General features: G+C 37.5%; 1 protein-coding gene across 1 annotated transcript; it reads left to right on the top strand.

Moving 5' to 3' along the window:
- Positions 1–2232: 2232 nt before the first annotated feature.
- Positions 2233–6163, top strand: SOSTDC1 (sclerostin domain containing 1). The gene is made up of 2 exons (XM_049893935.1): positions 2233–2490; positions 4979–6163. Exons 1-2 carry the CDS (start codon positions 2286–2288, stop codon positions 5392–5394), a joined length of 621 nt encoding a protein of 206 aa, XP_049749892.1. The 5' UTR covers positions 2233–2285; the 3' UTR covers positions 5395–6163.
- Positions 6164–19405: the final 13242 nt, after the last annotated feature.

Raw genomic sequence — 19405 nt, 5'->3', positions numbered from 1 at the left:
AAGTTTGACCGAGAATTTTCAAACAGGTGGTTCTCAACCAAGGGCAATTTTGCCCACCAGGGGACATTTGGCAATATCTGGAGACATTTTTGTTTGTCAAAACTGGGTGTGAGGGGGAGGAGGTCGCTATTTGAAACTAGTGGGTAGAGGCCAGAAATGCTGGTAAACATCCTAAAACGTACAAGGCAGCCTCCACAACAAAGAAATATTCAGTGCAGAATGTCAATGGCTCCAAGTTTGAGAAGCCCCATCTAGTCATATATCCATTGAACTGGCTTTGTATCCGGTTACACAGGGCGTTACAGCAGAGTTAAGTTAATTTAATGTGTAGCATCGCTACGAGTGTGAATCAACTTGATGGCGATGGGTTTGGTTTTGGTTTACGTTGAGGCATCTTATGATAAAAGAAGCATCACATTCTACAAATAAAACAAAAAAAAATATTTAAACTAAACAAAATAGACAACTGATAGAAGTGGGTGAAAGAGGCAGACATTGTACCAGAAGGTTAGGTTAAGGTTAATTCTTTTAGTGGCATTCCAAACAGAGGCTTTGGGAAAGGGAAAGATTCAGTCTCTGGACTCATGGAGGGTTTTCCTTGTTTTCACCGACACACCAGTTTAAAAACAAACATGATACACAGTGGTTAAGAACTTGGCTGCTCACCAGACACTCTTTGGAAACACTATGGGGTAGTTCTACTCTGTCGTATAGGATCACTGTGAGTCAGAATTGACTCGACGGCAACAGGTTTTTGGATTATTGGTCTTTCCTGATGACATGTCCAAAGTAAATAAATTGAAGTCTCCCTGTCCTTTCTTCTAAGAAACATTCTAGTTGTATGTGTTCTAACACTGACTTGTTCATTATATTAGCAGTCTATGGTATTTTCAATATTTCTTGCCAATACAACAGTTTGAACGCATCAATTCTTCTGTCCCCCTTTTTTATTATTCACTTTCACACACTTATGGGGCAATTGAAGACTATGGTTTGGGTCAAACACACCTTAGTCATCTAAGTGTCACTTGGATGACTATATAGATATAAGAATATACATATATGTATAGCTGTTACAATGTGTCAAAACCTTATAAAGAAGAAAGAGAAAAAATACTCTGTAAGGTCATTTTAGCAGTCCCAAATGGGCAAAAAATGGATTTATAATTGAAAGGATGGTTCAGAATAAATAGTTATTCCAATTGAAATGTCTCATAAATCAGATGAATTTCCATGTTATTTTTTAAAGGATCAGAAGCCTAGTATTAATTAATAGAACATCTATTTCAGGTGTGAGTAAGGTAGTTCAGAAAAATACAATGTTTCTTAGGTGGGTATCAGAGTCAAGGGAAGTACTGAACAAAATATTTAATAAATACAAGTAGAATGCACGTGTCCTGTAGCAAATAAAAACAAAGAAAAATTATTTTGTATTTGCTAAACAATAATCTGTCAGATTGACTTTCTTTCCTGTAAAATGGTGCTATGAATCTTGATGCTTCTGTCACATTTTTAGAATGAAAATTGATATAGTTACTTTGATGCAGACGGAACCGTGCTCATTATTCTCAGAAAACCTCTGGCAATAATTTACCTAGCAGCACAGTAGTTCATGCAGATCAAAGCTGCATTATTTAAGTGTATCCAGGGGGCAGGCTTCAGCTCTGTGTCTTATACTTTAAAGAAAAAAAAATTGCTTTTTTTTTTTCTTGGTGTGCTTCTTAAGAAACAAAATGCGTTTAACTTCATGCAAGTCCTGCAATATTTAAACTCACAGGAATTCCTGCTGTATCTGGGAAGAACCCCCTTCCCACCCCCAGTACTCTAAAGTCTGAAGGGAGTACAAAACAACTGTGGGAAAGCCAACCTCTTCAAACAAACAGCAGCATATTTTCATTTAAATTAATCCCGAATGTGAGCTAGATTCCAGAAAGGAAATGGCAGAGGAGAGACAGTTGGTAGTTGCTATAGAATGTGCCTGGCTGCTTCAGCTCACAGACAAGTGATGAAGCCCAACTCTGAAATTTCAGGCAATTTGTATACCAGGCTCCTCCTTTTCTGCAGTCTTCTCTTCCATTGGTAAAATACTTTTGCAGGGTCATGGAGGGATCCCACCCCTTCTCTGTGTTTTCACTCTGAAGCTCTACATAACTTTACACCTGAATGAATGCCAAACCTCTGTGGATATATAAAGGGAACCTTGAGGAGGAATTTCACAGTTACAGTGCTGAAGCAGAAGGGAAGGAATTAACCAGCTCTTCAGCCAAGCAAATCCTCTCCTAAGCATGCTTCCCCCTGCCATTCATTTCTATTTCATTCCCCTTGCATGCATCCTAATGAAAAGCTGTTCGGCTTTTAAAAATGATGCCACAGAAATCCTTTATTCACATGTGGTTAAACCCGTTCCAGCAATCCCCAGCAGCAACAGCACGTTGAATCAAGCCAGAAACGGAGGCAGGCATTTCAGTAACACTGGACTGGACAGATACAGTAAGTGTGTTTTACTTGTACAGATTTTTTTTTTTCTTTCTTTCTTGGTAACATTAACTCCCATTCCTATAGAACTGTTTCTTTGCTAACTAACCTGAACTGTATATATTTTGCTAAACAATCTGGGAGTAATCTGCTGCATGTGTAGGTTGGCATTCTTCCCTAGGTAGTGATTTTAAAGTTAACAACTACAAAAGTGATTTGAGAATGCAAAGACTTAAGTTTTATCAAACATCCAAAATAAATGTTTCCAGGAGCTAGCTAAACTCTTGCTTCTTTACAATCCTGCAGAATGAGAATTTTAGAGTGTTGTTCTGGATAGGTTAAGTTCAGCTTGTCTTCTCAGTTTTGTTTCAGGTATGTGCAGTTCTGGAAGAAATGTGTAAAGATAACTAGAAATATGTATAGGAAAGCACAAAGTCAAAAGGAATATTTCTAGGAAGAGAAATTGCTTACATGGATTTCTCCAACATGTCTAGTGGAATAGTTGAAAGTTTTGATGACCAAAGTAAAAGAGAGTTAAAACTAAAAAATGTTGGAGGATCATATCTTTCTGAGAGAATTTCTTATGAACCAGTTCAAAATTTAGGTAATTGTATATTTCTGTGCAGGACTGGGGGAAATTTCTTATAACTTTAGAGATTAAAAAAAATAACAGCACCATAATGTTTCATGTAGGAAGTATTTTTTTTTTTTTTCCTTTTCTGTTTGCTTAATTGACAAGCTAACTGGCCACTGGTTAGTGGGATTCACATTTCTGCTCTTAACTGTTGCTTCATGCCTTGCCTGTAGAAGAATTCAGCTGCTAATCGTCAGGATTTAGGCGAGACAGGGAGAAACAGTGTACAGGAAATCTCACACGAATCTGTCTGCCCCTCCTCCTCAACTCCATTCAACTAGTAAAAGTAGTTTTGACCTTTGAAAAGTCAAAGCAAAGATGACTGGTAATGTCTTTCTAAGAAAACCAAGATGTTTTAAGATTGGTCAAGATGGTTGCTTTTAAATGGACAGGGAATATCTAACTATCATTAGGTTCCTGAGCAATGTGGTGGGTACTCATTGTCAACCAACTGTCACTGCTAAAATGCTGGATCTCTATATACACAGGAACAAAAAGCTAGACAAGTCAAAACCACCTCTGGCGGCTTCCAGGTACATTCCTAATACAGCTGCAGGAAGGTAACCCAGAATCAGGCAGTGCACACCGGCCAGCTAACTAGCTCCCATTTTAATTTTAATCTAACAGCTCTGTATTTATGTGAATGTATGCAAATATACATAATATTTTTTAAAACTACCATATTCCCTTTAGGCTCTCTCTCGTACCTGAGAAATAGTGGGCAGAGAGATAAAGTAAAACTCCTAATCCAATGTCTACTTTCAGTATTCTATGCAAGACCCCCTCAAAGTCTCTTATAATTTTCCTTTACTTATTCCTGCAGTCTAGACTTCTGAACTTTTTTTTTTTTTTTTCCTGTTTAACAAGCCTTGATTCCTTTTCAAGCTTGTAACAAGCAATTCTCAAGTTTAGGTAACAAAGTGGTGGTAAGGGCAACTTCAAATATTTCAAGATTAATTTTTACTTGAATTACATAAGGCATGTCACCAGAAACAGCCAATTAGTGAACATACTTATCAAATCCAAATAACTAAACAAGAAGTTTGTCCTGAAGGATATTCAGGAAATGAACTCCGTGGTTCCTTTTGCAGTTGTAAATCAGACATGTTAGGCATTTCTCTGCCGTAAAATTCATGGAAATGTAGCCAAGTTGTTATGGCAACCATACGGTCCTGATTTAGGAGGTTTTATATTCCTTAAATTTTGAGTTGTAGTGGCATTTTGCATCTCAAACATTTTACTCTTTGTATTTTTTTAAAGAGAGCTTGGGAATTTATGTTTAAAATGTAGTTATTAAGTTTGAGGTGAAAAATGTCAGACCGTACATATATGTATGTATTACTCTCTGCAGCTGAATGCTATAATTGAAAGAAAATATTACAGCATGCATATGCATTGTACACAGTGTTTAAATACTTTCCACATTTTCTCAGCAGATTTAAAAAAAAAAAAAAACCTTATTAAAAGCACTTGCAGACATTAACAGTATGACCTGTGAAAAAGAGAACATCAAAGTGTACTCTTTAGTTCCTTGAAGGATGTATATTGTCATATAAATGGGAGAGCTGGCTAACCCTAATTATGGATTGAGATTAAAAAAATGAGATTTTCAAATATTTCAATAAACAATTAGCTAATGTTACACCTGAAAAAATCAGGCCTACACTATTTTTTTCCAAGGAATGTTATAGCCAGGTAAACTGATGGTTGTCATGAAAGTGTCTCTACAACTATCCAGGAGATTTGCAGCGTGAAAAGAAAATAGGTGTTTACCTTCTATTGGGCAATTTGCTGTCATTTGAGTATTGTTTACCGTTGCAGATTATTATCATTTAAAAAGTTTTCCTTTGCTTTTTGCTTCTGATGCAGCTCGAGTTCAAGTGGGTTGCCGGGAACTTCGTTCTACTAAGTACATCTCCGATGGCCAGTGCACCAGCATTAGCCCTCTAAAGGAGCTGGTGTGTGCTGGTGAGTGCTTGCCCCTGTCAGTGCTCCCCAACTGGATCGGGGGAGGCTACGGAACGAAGTACTGGAGCAGGAGGAGCTCCCAGGAGTGGAGGTGTGTCAATGACAAAACGCGCACCCAGAGGATCCAGCTGCAGTGCCAAGATGGCAGCACGCGCGCCTACAAGATCACGGTGGTCACCGCCTGCAAGTGCAAGAGGTACACCCGGCAGCACAACGAGTCCAGTCACAACTTCAAGAGTGTGCCGCCTGCCAAGCCAGCCCAGCATCACAGAGAGCGCAACAGAGCCAGCAAATCCAGCAAACACAGCATGAGTTAGAACTCAGACTCTCGACACTGGACTGACTAGGAACCATCTGCTTTACAGATTTGATTGCTTGGACGACTCAAGCCTGCCATTGCTATTTTCTCACTTGAAAATATATGCTTTCTGCTTTGATCAAACCCAGCAAGCTGTCCTATGTATCAGGCCCTCCTTTGGGAATAGTTTTTCCTTTTCAAGTTTTGCAAGATGTAGCTATATCCATGCCTATGCGATTCGCATTGAAATTCCACACATCCTGTTTTAATCCCCAGTGTTTTTTTCAAAGACTGGTGATACTATATATATATGTCATTGAATCATGACACTTTAAAACAGAAAAGGGCCTGTCAGTTACCCTGCATCTCCCAAATCCCCCACATAAGCACACAAATGAGAACCCCTTCAAAACTGAAACTTTTTTTTTTTCAAAAAAAAAAAAAAAATGATGCCATGAATTTTCACAACAACCTTTCAGAAAGGTGCTTTTTTTTTTTTTTTCGGGGGGAGGGTTGATTTTCATGAGAACAGTTTAGCAGCCATGAGTGACCTTCCTTTGAAAGAAAGTTAAAGACCTTGTGACGTTTCACTTCAAAAACCAGCCCTTGTAGCTTTTTACAGGTTTGTAATATGAAATTACACCCTGCATGCTGACCCTCACTTGTAATGGAACGCTAGGAGCGCATGGCGGCAGCTAATAAGAAAAGCTGATTAACTATTTATTTGTCAGTGTTATTATTTAATGAGCTTTCACGGATTTTTTTCCAAATGTTAATTTTTATGTTTTGAAGCCTTTTCATGTACTTAAATATTTTCCTATATGATTTGTGGTCGATCTAGAAATATGAGAATACATTTTGTAGATATGTAAAATAAATGTTTTAGTCTCCTTATTATACATGTTTCATCATGAACTTTATCAGTAATATGGATCTTTTTTAATCAATATGTTGCTTTGTAAAGCTGAAATATGTAATGCTTTCTTGTTTAATCTGTGCAATCAGAAGGTGACTTGACCTTCGATTCCATCAATTTCTTAAAAAAAAATAATAAACACTGCTAAAAGTTATGTTCCTTGCCTCTAACATGCGTAAAAACGTACATGTAGTTTGCAAAAATTGCAGAATAAACTTAGAAGAGTAATTGCTTTTCTCAATAAGTCCCATTCAAGTTTTGGCAGAAATTTCTGTAGTAAGAGAGGATAAAGCAAAAGAATGACCATCCATTCTGTAAACAGGATGGTTGAAAAAGTTGAGTGGCAACTCAGCAGTTGAGTTATAATAAGGACATCAGATTCTTATGCATCAGTGTTTCTTTTTTTCCCTGCTACCACAATTAAATTGTAGGTATCAAAATCTAATTTCATCTTATTTGGAATCAAAGCATCATTTGGATGAGACTTGACTCTTGAAAATATATTTTAGCACCAAGGTGGCAAAGCACTGCATATCTTAATTTCAGCATTTGTATACTTCCTAGGGTACTAAAAAAACATGAAATGTATAACAAGTTTTTGATGGAATTCTCGTAGAAACTTGGAAGAAGTTTAGTGGGAAATGATTTAGGATCCTCAGTGCTGGAGAGCAGCATTTTTTTGTTAGAGTATGTATCCTTTAAAGAGCAGATGACTTCCTGCTGGGTTTCATCGGCACCTATTAAAATACAGCTCTGTATTGAATTGAAATTAGTCTAGATTTCTAAACTAAGTTGACATTTGGGCACTCTAGAAATCTTTGTTACATCCACAAAGGGAGACCTGCTAGAACAGATATCTCAAAAGACGTTCTGCTTATCAGTGTCATTTTTCCATTCTGTTGGTCTGTGCAACTGCCCATAGCTACCATCACATTTAGTCCCTTTTCCTGGGTATTTTGGAAATTGCCTCGAAGCGCTACGAGGTAACAACTACTACAGGAATGTCAGCTGGAAGATGTTTCACTCCCAAGTTCTCGAACTGATTAAAAATGAATTAATTTCAGCTACACCAAGCCAACTGCATAATTATTTGCAGTGCAATTCAGACTGTGTGATAGTTTGTCAACTACATTGACAGACATGCTGGAGGATTTACATTCTGTTACAAATGAAAAAGAAAACAATTTAGGGATTTCTTTTGAAGGAACTTAAATATTTCCCTTTGAATTTTAGTAACTGCAAGCTAAGGCTTAAATTGTACTATTGATTTCATTTTTTAGCATCTTTAGATACCTGAATCTGAGACAAAATGTCTAACTAAATAATTTTAATAAATGACCTGTCATCTTCTTAAATTGAATGACATCTTCAGTGACACAGATATACTCATCCAGAGTTTATTGTTATCAGAACAGATCAAGAGCTTGATATGACTTACAGATAACTTACTAGTAAAATACAAACATCATTTTTTTCAGCAGAAACAAATTCTTTGATTTGAAATCTGCGCCACTAAATTCACAGAATTTAAAAAATATTTTAGCTTACAATATTGGCAAATCTGCCATAAAGTGATTATAGGGATCCTTTTGTTTATTGGGAAACGCTGCTAACCAAAAGACTGGCAGTTCAAATCCACCAGAAGCTCCTTGGAAACTATGGGGCAGTTCTACTCTGTCCTATAGGGTTGCTATGAGTGAGAATCGACTTGATGGCAATGGGCTTGGTTTTTGTTTTTTTTTATTTACTGACGTTTAATCTAAATTTGGAAACCTGGTAGTGCAGTAGTTAAGAACTCAGTTGATAACCAAAAAGTCTGCAGTTCAAATCTCCAGCTGCTCCTTGGAAACTGTGTAGGGCAATTCTACTCTGTCCTATAGGGTCTCAATGAGTCAGAATCGACTCAACGGCAGTGGGTTTGGTTTAGTTTGGTTTAACCTAAATTTAATGAGCCCTGGTGATGCAGTTCTTAAAGTGCTCAGCTGCAAACCAAAAGGTCAACAGTTTGAACCCAGCAGCCACTTAGCAGGAGAAAGATGTGGTAGAATGCTTCTGGTACAGCCTTGGTACCTCATACTATACACAAAAACTAATTCCAAATGGATCAAAGACCTAAATATAAAACCAAAAACTATAAAGATATTGGAAGAAAAATAGGGTCAACACTAGAGACCTTAATACATGGCATAAATAAGATAGGTATCTTAACTAACAATACACAAACACCAGAAGATAAGCTAGATAGCTGGGATCTCCTAAAAATTAAACACTTATGTTCATCAAAAGACTTCACCAAAAGAGTAAAAAGAGAGCCTACAGACTTGGAAAAAATTTTGGCTATGACATATCTGACAAAGGTCTAACCTCTAAAATCTATGGCAAAATCCAACACCTCTACGAGAAAAGGACAAATAATCCAATTTAAAAAAATGGCCAAAGAATATGAACAGACACTTCACCAAAGAAGACATTCAGGTGGCTAACAGACACTCAAGGAAATGCTCGTGATCACCAGCCATGAAAGAAACACAAATCAAAGCTACAATGAGATACCATCTCACCCCGACATTACTGGCAGGAAGCAAAAAAATTGAAAATAACAAATGTTGCAGAGGTTGCAGGGAGATTGGAACTCTTTCGTACTGCTGTAGGGGTGGAAAATGGGCCCACAAAACAAACGATAATATACTTAGCTCAACTATGTATATGGGACTAAATGGGCACACCAGCCCAGGGGCAAGGATGAGAAGGCAGGAGGGGAGAGGAAAGCTGGATGAATGGAAATGGGAAACCTAAGGTCAAGAAGTGGAGAGTGCTGACATGTTGCGGGGTTGGCAATGTCACAAAACAATATGTGTATTGTTTGTTTTGTGGTCCATCTAATCTTTGGCTGAAGGGTGAACCTCAGGAATGACTTCAGTACTGAGTTAAAATGATGTCCTTGGGGTTTCTCCAGACTCCATCAGACCAGTAAGTCTGGTCTTTTTTTGTCAGTTAGAATTTTGTTCTACATTTTTCTCCAGCTCTATCTAGGACCCTATCAGAACAGTCAGTGGTGTTAGCCAAGCACCATCTAGTTGTACTGGATTCAGTCTGGTAGAGGCTATGGTAGTTGCGTTCCATTAGTCCTTTCGACTAATCTTTCCCCTGTGTCTTTGGTTTTCTTACGCCTCCTCTGTAAACCTTCACCTAAATCACACACACACACACAAAAGATTTGCAGCTTTGGAAACCCTATGGGGCTGGCCTACTCTGTCCTACAGGGCCACTACGAGCTGGAATTGACTCAACGGCAATGGGTGGTTTGGCTTTGGTTTTAACCTAAATTTATCGCCCAGACACTGCCTAAAATACTGAACCCAGGAGTCCAGTAATGAGGATTTTAAAATAATTCTTTACAACCTTTAGTCAGCACTGCACTATTCTTATGATGCAAACAGTTAATCACTTGAGCACCAGAGTCATCTTTAAAGAAAGGCCTGGCCATCTGCTTCTGAAAGACCCACAGCCTTGAAAACCCAGTGGAGCACAGTTCTACTTTGTGAGATATGGGGTCACTGTGACTTGGAATTGATTTCATGGCAACTGGATACTGGTTATACTTAATATTAAATAATGGATGATTTTTACTCATTTTATTTTTAAGTGTTCAGTAGGAGCCCTAGTGGAGCAATAGTTAAGTGCTCGGCTGCTAACAGAAATGTTGGTGGTTCCAACCCATGTAGTGGTTCCGTGAAAGTAAAAGACCTGGTGATCTGATATGCTGCTGTAAAGACTACAGCCTAGAAAACCCTATGGGGCAGTTCTAATCTATTACATGGGGTGAATATGAGTTGGAATCAGCTTCAGGGCACATAACAACAACAAGCTTTAAGTTCTTTATTTTTGCTTTGTCACCTCTCCTACTTTTCATATATGATGTATAAGTATGAAACAATGCCTTTGCTATTTTTTTTTTTTAGCTTCCTCAAGTTCAGAGGTTTTTTAAAAATGCTTTCTTAACACAACTTTCTTTATGGAAAACCAAAGATAAAAGGTTGCAATTACTAACCCAATGAATGCTTTTTTGGTTGTGCTATTTATCATACCTAGGGAAACCCTGGTGGCATGGTGGTTAAGTGCTACAGCTGCTAACCTAAGGGTCGTCAGTTTGAATCCTCCAGGCGCTCCCTGGAAACTCTATGGGGCAGTTCTACTGCATCCTATAGGGTCACTATGAGTCAGAATCGGCTCCATGGCCCTGGGTTTGGGTTTTTTTTTTTTTTTTTTTTGGTGTCATTCCTAGGAGTTTATTGATTGTTTCTACTCGTATACTGATTAAGAAATATTTTACATTTATTCTGACTTTGATATTTTAAAAAGTAATAAATAAAGTTTTTTAGCTGACTCATCTGTAATTTTTGGGGGGTTCTTTTTTTTCTATCTCACTTTTTTTTTTATTGTGCTTTAAGTGAAAGTTTACAAACCAAGTCAGTCTCTCATACAAAAACTTATATACACCTTGCTATATACACCTAGTTGCTCTCTATAATAAGACATCACAGTCCTGCCCTCCACTCTCTATTTTTGTGTCCATTTGGCCAGCTTCTGGCCCCCTCTGCCCTCTCATCTTTTCTCCACAAAGGAACTGCCCACAAAGTCTCAGGTGTCTACTTGATCCAAGAAGCTCACTCTTCACCGGTATCATTTTTTATTCCATAGTCCAGTCCAATCCCTGTCTGAAGAGTTGGCTTTGGAAATGGCTCCTGTCTTGGGCTAACAGAAGGTCTGGGGGCCATGACCTCTGGGGTCCTTCTAGTCTCAGTCAGACCATTAAGTCTGGTCTTTTTACAAGAATTTGGGGTCTGCATCCTACTGCTCTCCTGTTCCCTCAGGGGTTCTCTGTTGGGGCAGCCATCCGTTGTAGCCAGGCACCATCTACTTCTTCTGGCCTGAGGCTGATGTCATCTCTGGTTTATGTGGCTCTTTCTGTCTCTTGGACTCATAATTACCTTGTGTCTTTGGTGTTCTTCATTCTACTCTCATCCACGTGGGTTGAGACCCATGGTGCATTTTAGATGGCCACTTGCTGGCGTTTAAGACCCCAGCCGCCACTCTCTAAAGTGGGATACAGAGTATTTTCTTAATAGATTTTATTATGCCAATTGACTTAGATGTCCCCTGAAACCATGGCCCCCAAACCCCTTCCCTTGCTACACTGGCCTTCAAAGTGTTTGGTTTATTCAGGAAACTTCTTTGCTTTTGGTTCAGTCCAGTTGTGCTGACCTCTCCTGTACTGTGTGTTGTCTTTCACTTCACCTAAAATAGTTCTTATCTACTATCTAATTAGTGAAAATCCCTCTCCCTCCTCCCCGCCCCATAGCCTTCAAAGAATATTTTCTTCTCTGTTTAAACTATTTCTCCAGTTCTTATAATAGTGGTTGCATACAGTATTTGTCCTTTTGCAACTGACTAATTTCACTCAGCATAATGCCTTCCAGATTCCTCCAAGTTATGAAATGTTTCACAGATTCATCAGTGCATAGTATTCCATTGTGTGAATATGCCATAATTTATTTATCCATTCTTCCATTGATGGGCACCTTTGCTGCTTCCACCTTTTTGCTATGTAAATAGTGCTGCAATGAATATGGGTGTGCATACATCTGCTCATGTAAAGGTTCTTATTTCTCTAGGATCTATTCCAAGCAGTGGGATTGCTAGATCGTATGGTAGTTCTATTTCTAGCTGTTTAAGGAAGCACCAAATCGATTTTCAAAGTGGTTTTACCATTTTACATTTCCACCAGCAGTGTATAAGTGTTCCAAACTCTCCACAACCTCTCCAACATTTATTATTTTGTGTTTTTTGGATTAATGCCAGGTTTGTTGGAGTGAGATGGAATTCCATTGTAGTTTTGATTTGCATTTCTCTAATGGCTAATGATCGTGGGCATTTCCTCATGTATCTTTTAGCTACCTGAATGTCTTCTTTAGTGTCTGTTCATATCTTTTGCCTGTTTTCTAATTGGTTTATTTGTCTTTTTGTAGTTGAGTTTTTGCAATATCATGTAGATTTTAGAGGTCAGGCACAGATTAGAAATGTCATAGCTAAAAACTTTTTCATAGTTTGTAGGCAATGTTTTTACTCTTTTGGTGAAGGCTTTGGATGAGATGTTTTGATTTTTAGGAGCTTCCAGTTATCTCGTTTCACTTCTGCATTGTTAGTAATGTTTTGTTTGTTGTTTATGCCATGTATTAGGGCTCGTAGCATTGTCCCTATTTTCTCTTCCATGAATTTTATCGTTTTAGATTTTATATTTAGGTCTTTAATCCATTTGGCATTTGTTTTTGTGCAGGGTGTGAGGTAAGGGTCTTGTTTCATTTTGTTGCAGATGGATATCCAGTAATGCCAGCACCATTTATTAAACAGACTGTCTTTTCCCCATTTAAGTGACTTTGGCCCTTTGTCAAATATCAGCTCCTCATATGTGGATAGATTTATGTCTGGATTCTCAATTCTGTCCCATTGGTTTATGTATCTGTTGTTGTACCAGTACCAGCCTGTTTTGACTACTGTGATGATATAATAGGTTCTCAAATCAGGTAGAGTGAGGCCTCCCACTTTGTTCTTCTTTTTCAGTAATTCTTTACTTATCCGGGGCCTTTTCCCTTTCATATGAAGTTGGTGATTTGTTTCTCCATCTCAATAAAGAATTGTGTTGGAATTTGGATTGGAATTGCGTTGTATCTACAGATTGCTTTTGGTAGAATAGACATTTTTACAATGTTAAGTCTTCCTATCCATGAGCAAGGCATGTTTTTCCACTTATGTATGTCTCTTTTGGTTTCTTGCAATAATGTCTTTTAGTTTTCTATGTATAGGTCTTTTACATCTCTGGTAAGATTTATTCCTAAGTATTTTGCCTTCTTGGGGGCTATTGTAAATGGTATTAATTTGGTGATTTCCTCTTTGAAGTTCTTTTTGTTGGTGTAGAGGAATCCAATTGAATTTTGTTTGCTTATCTCGTATCCTGATATTCCACTGAGCTCTTCTAGTAGTTTTCTTGAGGATTCTTTAGGGTTTTCTGTGTATAAGATCATATTATCTGTGAATTAGAGATACTTTTACTTCTTCCTTACCAATCTGGATGCCTTTTATTTCTTTATCTAGCCTAATTGCTCTGGCTAGGACCTCCAGTACAAAGTTGAATAAGAGTGGTGATAAAGGGCATCCTTGACTGGTTCCCGATCTCAAGGGGAATATTTTGAGACTCTATTTAGGATGATGTTGGCTATTGGCTTTGTATAAATGTCATTTATTATGTTGGGGAATTTACCTTCTACTCCTGTTTTGCTGAGAGTTTTTATAATGAATGGGTATTGAACTTTGTCAAATGCTTTTTCTGCATCAATTGATAAGATCATGTGGTTCTTGTCTTTTGTTTTTATTTATATGATGGATTACATTAATTGTTTTTCTAATATTGAACCATCCCTGCATACCTGGTATGAATCCCATGTGGTCATGGTGAATTATTGTTTTGATACATTGTTGATTCTTATTGGCTAGAATTTTGTTGAGGATTTTTGCATCTGAGTTCATGAGGGATACGTGTCTGTAATTTTCTTTGTTTGTGATGTCTTTACCTGGTTTTGGTATCAGGGATATGCTGCCTTCATAGAATGAGTTTGGGAGTATTCTGTCTTTTTCTATGCTCTGAAATAGCTTTAGTAGTAGTGGTGTTAACTCTTCTTTGAAAGTTTGGTAGAAATCTGCAGTGAAGCTGTCTGGGCCAGGGCTTTTTTGGGGGGGGGGGGGTGTTTGGATTACATTTTCAGTCTCTTATTTTGTTATGGGTTTATTTAGTTGTTCTACCTCTGTTTGTGTTAGTTTAGGTAGGTAGTGTGTTCCTAGAAATGCATCCATTTCTTCTAGGTTTTCAAATTTGTTAGAGTACAATTTTTCGTAGTAATCTGATATGATTCTTTTAATTTCAGTTGATCTCTTGTAATATTAGCCAATCTCATTTCTTATTTGCTTCCTCTCCTGTTTTTCTTTTGTCAGTTTATCAATTTTGTTAATTTTTTCCAAGAACTAGCTTTTGGTCTTGTTAACTCTTTCAATTGTTTTTCTGTGCTCTATTTTATTTAATTCTGCTCTAATCTTTATTATTTACTTTCTTCTGGTGCCTGAGGGTTTCTTTTGTTGCTTTCTTTCTATTTATTCAAGTTGTAGGGATAATTATTTGATTTTGACCCTTTCTTCTTTTTGTATGTGTGCATTTATAATTATAAATTGACCTCTGAGTGCTCTTTCGCTGTGTCCGAAAGGTTCTGATAGGAAGTGTTTCCATTCTCTTTGGATTCCGTGAATTTTTCATTCCCTCCTTGATTTCTTCTATAACCCAGTCATTTTTGAGCACGGTATTGTTCAGTTTCCAAGTGTTTGATTTTTTTTCCCCTGCTTTTTCTGTTACTGATATCTACTTTTATGGTCTTATGGTCAGAGATGATGCTTTGTAATTTTCGATGTTTTGGATTCTGCAAATGACCTAATACGTGGTCTATTCTAGAGACTGTTCCATGTGCGCTGGAAGAGAAAGTATACTTGTCTGCTTGCTGGGTGGGGTGTTCTGTATATGTCTGTGAAGTCAAGTTGGTTTATTGTGGCATTCGGATCTTGTGTCTTTATTGAGCTTCTTTCTGGATGTCCTGTCCTTCACTGAAAGTGGTGTATTGAAGTCTCGTACTATAATTGTGGTGCTGTCTATCTCACTTTTCAATGCTGTTAGAATTTGTTTTATGTATCTTGCAGCCCTGTCACTGGGTGCATAGATATTTAATATGGTTATATCCTCATGGTATACTGTGCCTTTAATCATTGTATAGTGCCTTTCCTTATGCTTTGTGGTGAAATTAACATTAAAGTCTATTTTGTGAGAAATTAATATTGCCACTCCTGCTTTTATTTTTTTTTTTGATTGTTGTCTGGTTGATATATTTTTTTCCATCCTTAGTTTGTTTATGTCTCTAAGTCTAAGGTGTGTCTCTTGTAGGCAGCATAGAGACGGACCTTGTTTTTTTTTATCCGTTCTGCCACTCTCTGTCTCTTTATTGGTACATTTAGTCTGTTTACATTCAGTGTAATTATCTATTATTTTTTTTATGAGTTTAGTGCCGTCATTTTGATGTCTTTTTTTGTGTGTTGACAGTTTCTTTTTCCTCAATTTTTTGTGCTGAGTAGTTTATCTTTATATATTGTCCTTTCCTCTTATTCATTGTAGTTGATTTTGTTTCTGCTGAGTCTCTATTTTTTTTCTTGTATTTTATTTTGATGAGTAGGGTAGTTCGTCTCCTTTGTGGTTACCTTATTATTTACCCCTATTTTTCTAAGTTTAAACCTAACTTTTATTTCTTTATATCATCTTGTCTTCCTCTCCATATGAAAGATCTATGACTACATTTCTTAGTCCCTCTTTATTGTTTTAATGTTGTCTTCTTTTACATAATGACATCGCTGTTTCCCTGTTTTGAGCTTTTTTTTTTTTTTTTAACTTGATTTATTTTTGTGATTTCCCTATCTGGGTTGACATCTGATTGCTCTGTCCAGTGTTCTAATCTTGGGTTGATACCTGATATTATTGATTTTCTAACCAAAGAACTCTTTTTAGTATTTCTTGTAGCTTTGGTTTGGTTTTTATGAATTCCCTAAACTTCTGTTTATCTGGAAAGGTCCTAATTTCACCTTCATATTTGAGAAGCAGTTTTGCTGGATATATGATTCGTGGCTGGTAATTTTTTTTCTTCAATCTTTTATAAGTCATCCCGCTGCCTTCTTGCCTACATGGTTTCTGCTGAGTAGTCTGAGCTTATTCGTATTGACTCGCTTTTGTAGGTGACTTTTTGTTTATCAGTAGTTGCTCTTAAAATTCTCTCTTTATCTTTGGTTTTGGCAAGTTGGATTATAATATGTCTTAGTGACTTTCTTTTAACATATACCTTATGTGGAGTTCAATGGGCATCTTGGATAGATATCTTCTCATCTTTCACAGTATCAGGGAAGTTTTCTGCCAACAAATCTTCAACAATTCTCTCTGTGTTTTCTGTTGGCCTCCCTGTTCTGGTAGTCCAATCGCTTGTAGGTTATTTCTCTTGATAGAGTCCTACATGATTTTTAGGGTTTCTTTATTTTTAAAAATTCTTTTATCTGATTTTTCTTCAGATATATTGTCGTCAAGTGCTTTATCTTCAATCTCACCAATTCTGCCTTCTACTTGCTCAATTCTGCTCCTCTCACTTTCTACTTAGTTGTCCAATCCTGTAATTTTATTTTTAATCCTCTGAATTTCTGATTGCTGTCTCTCTATGTATTCTTGCAGCTTATTAAATTTTTCATTATGTTCTTGAATAATCTTTTTAATTTCTTCAACTGCATTGTCTGTGCGCTCCTTGGCTTGTTCTGTGTATTCCCTGATCTCCTTCCTGATCTCATTCCTGATGTCTTGAAGAGTTCTATATATTAATCTTTTGTATTTTGCATCTGGTAATTTCAGGAAGGCACCTTCATCCAGAAGACCCCTTGATTCTTTGTTTTCAGAGCTTGTTGAAGTGATCATGGCCTGCTTCTTTAAGTGATTTGATATTGACTGTTGTATCCATGCCATCTATAAGTTATTGTACTGGTTTATTTTATGTTCGCTTACTATATTCTAGCTTCTTGCTTTGTTTTGTTTTGATATGTCCAGATAGGTTGCTTGAGTAAGCTAGCTTGATTATTTTCACCTTGAAGCTCTAATGTCCCATCACCAGATGGCTAGAGCTGTTACCAGGTATATGATCCTAGGAGTCCATTCACTTTTCTTGTATGGATTCAAGTATGTGGTACAGGCTCTGTCCTACAGCCTTAGAGGGGTACAGTGATTGGTGTAGGTACCAGTATCTGGTTGCAGCAGGGGGTTATGCTCTGAATAAGGCAGAGGGCTGAGAACTCTACCCTGAGTGTCTGTAAGGAAAGTACATCCCTGTTCCCTACAGCACACAGGTTGGTGGGTTCTGCAGGCAGACCTTGGGCAACAAATGCTTTTGGTTGTAAGGACTGGCAGGTAGCAATTATCCTTGGGCCCCTGTCACAGGTGGCTGGGTGGCCTGATTGGAGCCACTGGTCCTTAGGCCCCTGATATGAGTAAGTGAGGACCCTGCTTAATAGACAAAGTGGTGTCAAATATCAAACACCCACCTCTCAACCACACAGCTAAAACAGCTGCAGTCTGCCAACAAAGGTCTATTCTCCTGAAATAGGCCCACACAGGTCCATGCAGTGGGGAAAGGTATTCAAAGTCCATGGACTGTTTATGTCTGGTCTGGGTCTGCTTCTGTTCTGAGCTCCCCAGGTTAGTGGAGCTGGCAGATTATCTTTTCCCTAATTGTGAATTTATTCCTTCTCCAAGGCTGGGAGAATGGCTTCAGGATGCATAACAGGGCCTATCTCAGGCCCAGGGAAATCAACAGCCACTGTAGCTGGTTTTAGGGCTGGGGGTGCAATAAATTATACATAAGCACTTAGCTTTTGCCGAGAGCTCCTTTCTTCTCTGGTTCCAGAAGTGTGAGTAAGCTGTGTGGATGGCTATTTCTCCCTGAGGAAACTGTGGCTGAACACTACCATCAGCTCGCTGTAGCCTGAGGCTTTCCAGGGATTCAGGTCTGGCAACTCATCTCCACTTCTGAACCATCTCTGCCTCCTCCTGCCGCTCAGTCTGTTTTCTAACTCTTCCTTTGATGTTCGGGACTTCTAGCTTGTAGTAAATGTAATTGTTTCACTTGTTTTTTTCTGGTCTTTGTTGTAAGAGGGTTCACTGGAAGTGTCTGACTACTCCACTATCTTGGCTCTGCCTTGACATCTGTAATTTTTTATGTAATAATTTTGTACAAGTGACTTTCAAGAACATGTGAACTTGGAAACAGATGATCGGGGATATGTGCTGCTACTAATTTGTTTGATGAACTTACTTTTGCTTCTTGAGCTTCCTAAGGCCCAGTTAGTTTATCTGTAAAATAAGACACTTGAACTACATAATCTCTAAAGTATCTTTCAACTCTAAAATATTCAGTTCTTTTATCTACAAATAATAAGTTCATATTTCCAGTTACACATCTACAAAGGCAAATTTGATTTAGACTACTCTGTCTACAGTTCACTCAGTTGTGAAAATTTAGGATAGAGAGTTGTGAAATTTATTATGGAAGTTGATATATTCCATCTACCAATACCCCTGTAAGGCTGGCAATATAAGATGAAGGTGGAGGCTTCCTTCTAGGAGGGCTGAGACCATAATTTGTTACTAAGCATTTCCCGCTCTTTGTCCAAACCTGAGCAAACACCAGGAAGATGTTAAGGACCAGGGAAAAGAAAAGAGAACTTTACACAAAACAAACAGATTTTTCTACATAAAAAAAGCTTTATTGCTATCCTAGGGCCTCATTTCTAGAGAAAATAACAAAAACCTGCTGTAACCTAATCCATAAACAAATGAGATCTGAGCTTTACTATAAAATAATGATGCTAATTTTTTGTTGGACGTTTTTATTTTAACAGTTATAACTGCACATATTTGATATAAGTAGTATAATGATATTTCTAATCAATGTATTTTATGATATTTCAAATTCATTTAATCATCAATGTATTCATTTAATTAATGATTAAAAACCTAGTCTGGGTCTATGAGACTCTAAAAAAAAAATTGGTGAACAAAAGTCAATCCAATTAAGAAAATAAAACAATGCCTTATGGCAAGATGCAAAAGTAAGTGCATATAATCCCATCCTTGAGTAAGACTCATCAGTCATCATTACTATGGTCCATTACCTAAATTGTGGCATCTGACTTAAAATAGGAAGGATATATTTCAGAAGGGAATGCTAATGCCATCATAAAAATTTGAGGTAAACTATTTTATAGTAAAAGATAAAATCATACAGGAAAAAATTATCTTTCTGTATGATTGTCAAATCACCCCCACCAACAAAAAAAACAGTGCTGTCTAGTCAATTTTGACTCATAACAACCCTAAAGGACAGAATAGAACTGCCCCATAGGATTTTCAAGGCTGCAATCTTTGTGGAAGCAGACTGCT

This window comes from Elephas maximus, chromosome 8 (assembly GCF_024166365.1).
Source record: "Elephas maximus indicus isolate mEleMax1 chromosome 8, mEleMax1 primary haplotype, whole genome shotgun sequence".
Classification (NCBI taxonomy): domain Eukaryota; kingdom Metazoa; phylum Chordata; class Mammalia; order Proboscidea; family Elephantidae; genus Elephas; species Elephas maximus.
This window is presented reverse-complemented; position numbering and strand designations above follow the sequence as displayed.

What these genes read in the sequence shown, in the direction of transcription:
- SOSTDC1 (XM_049893935.1), top strand. Translation starts at nt 2,286, where the DNA reads ATGCTTCCCCCTGCCATTCATTTCTATTTCATTCCCCTTGCATGCATC. An exon ending in CACTGGACTGGACAGATACA is followed by an intron (nt 2,491 to 4,978) that starts GTAAGTGTGTTT and finishes CTTCTGATGCAG; the next exon opens with CTCGAGTTCAAGTGGGTTGC.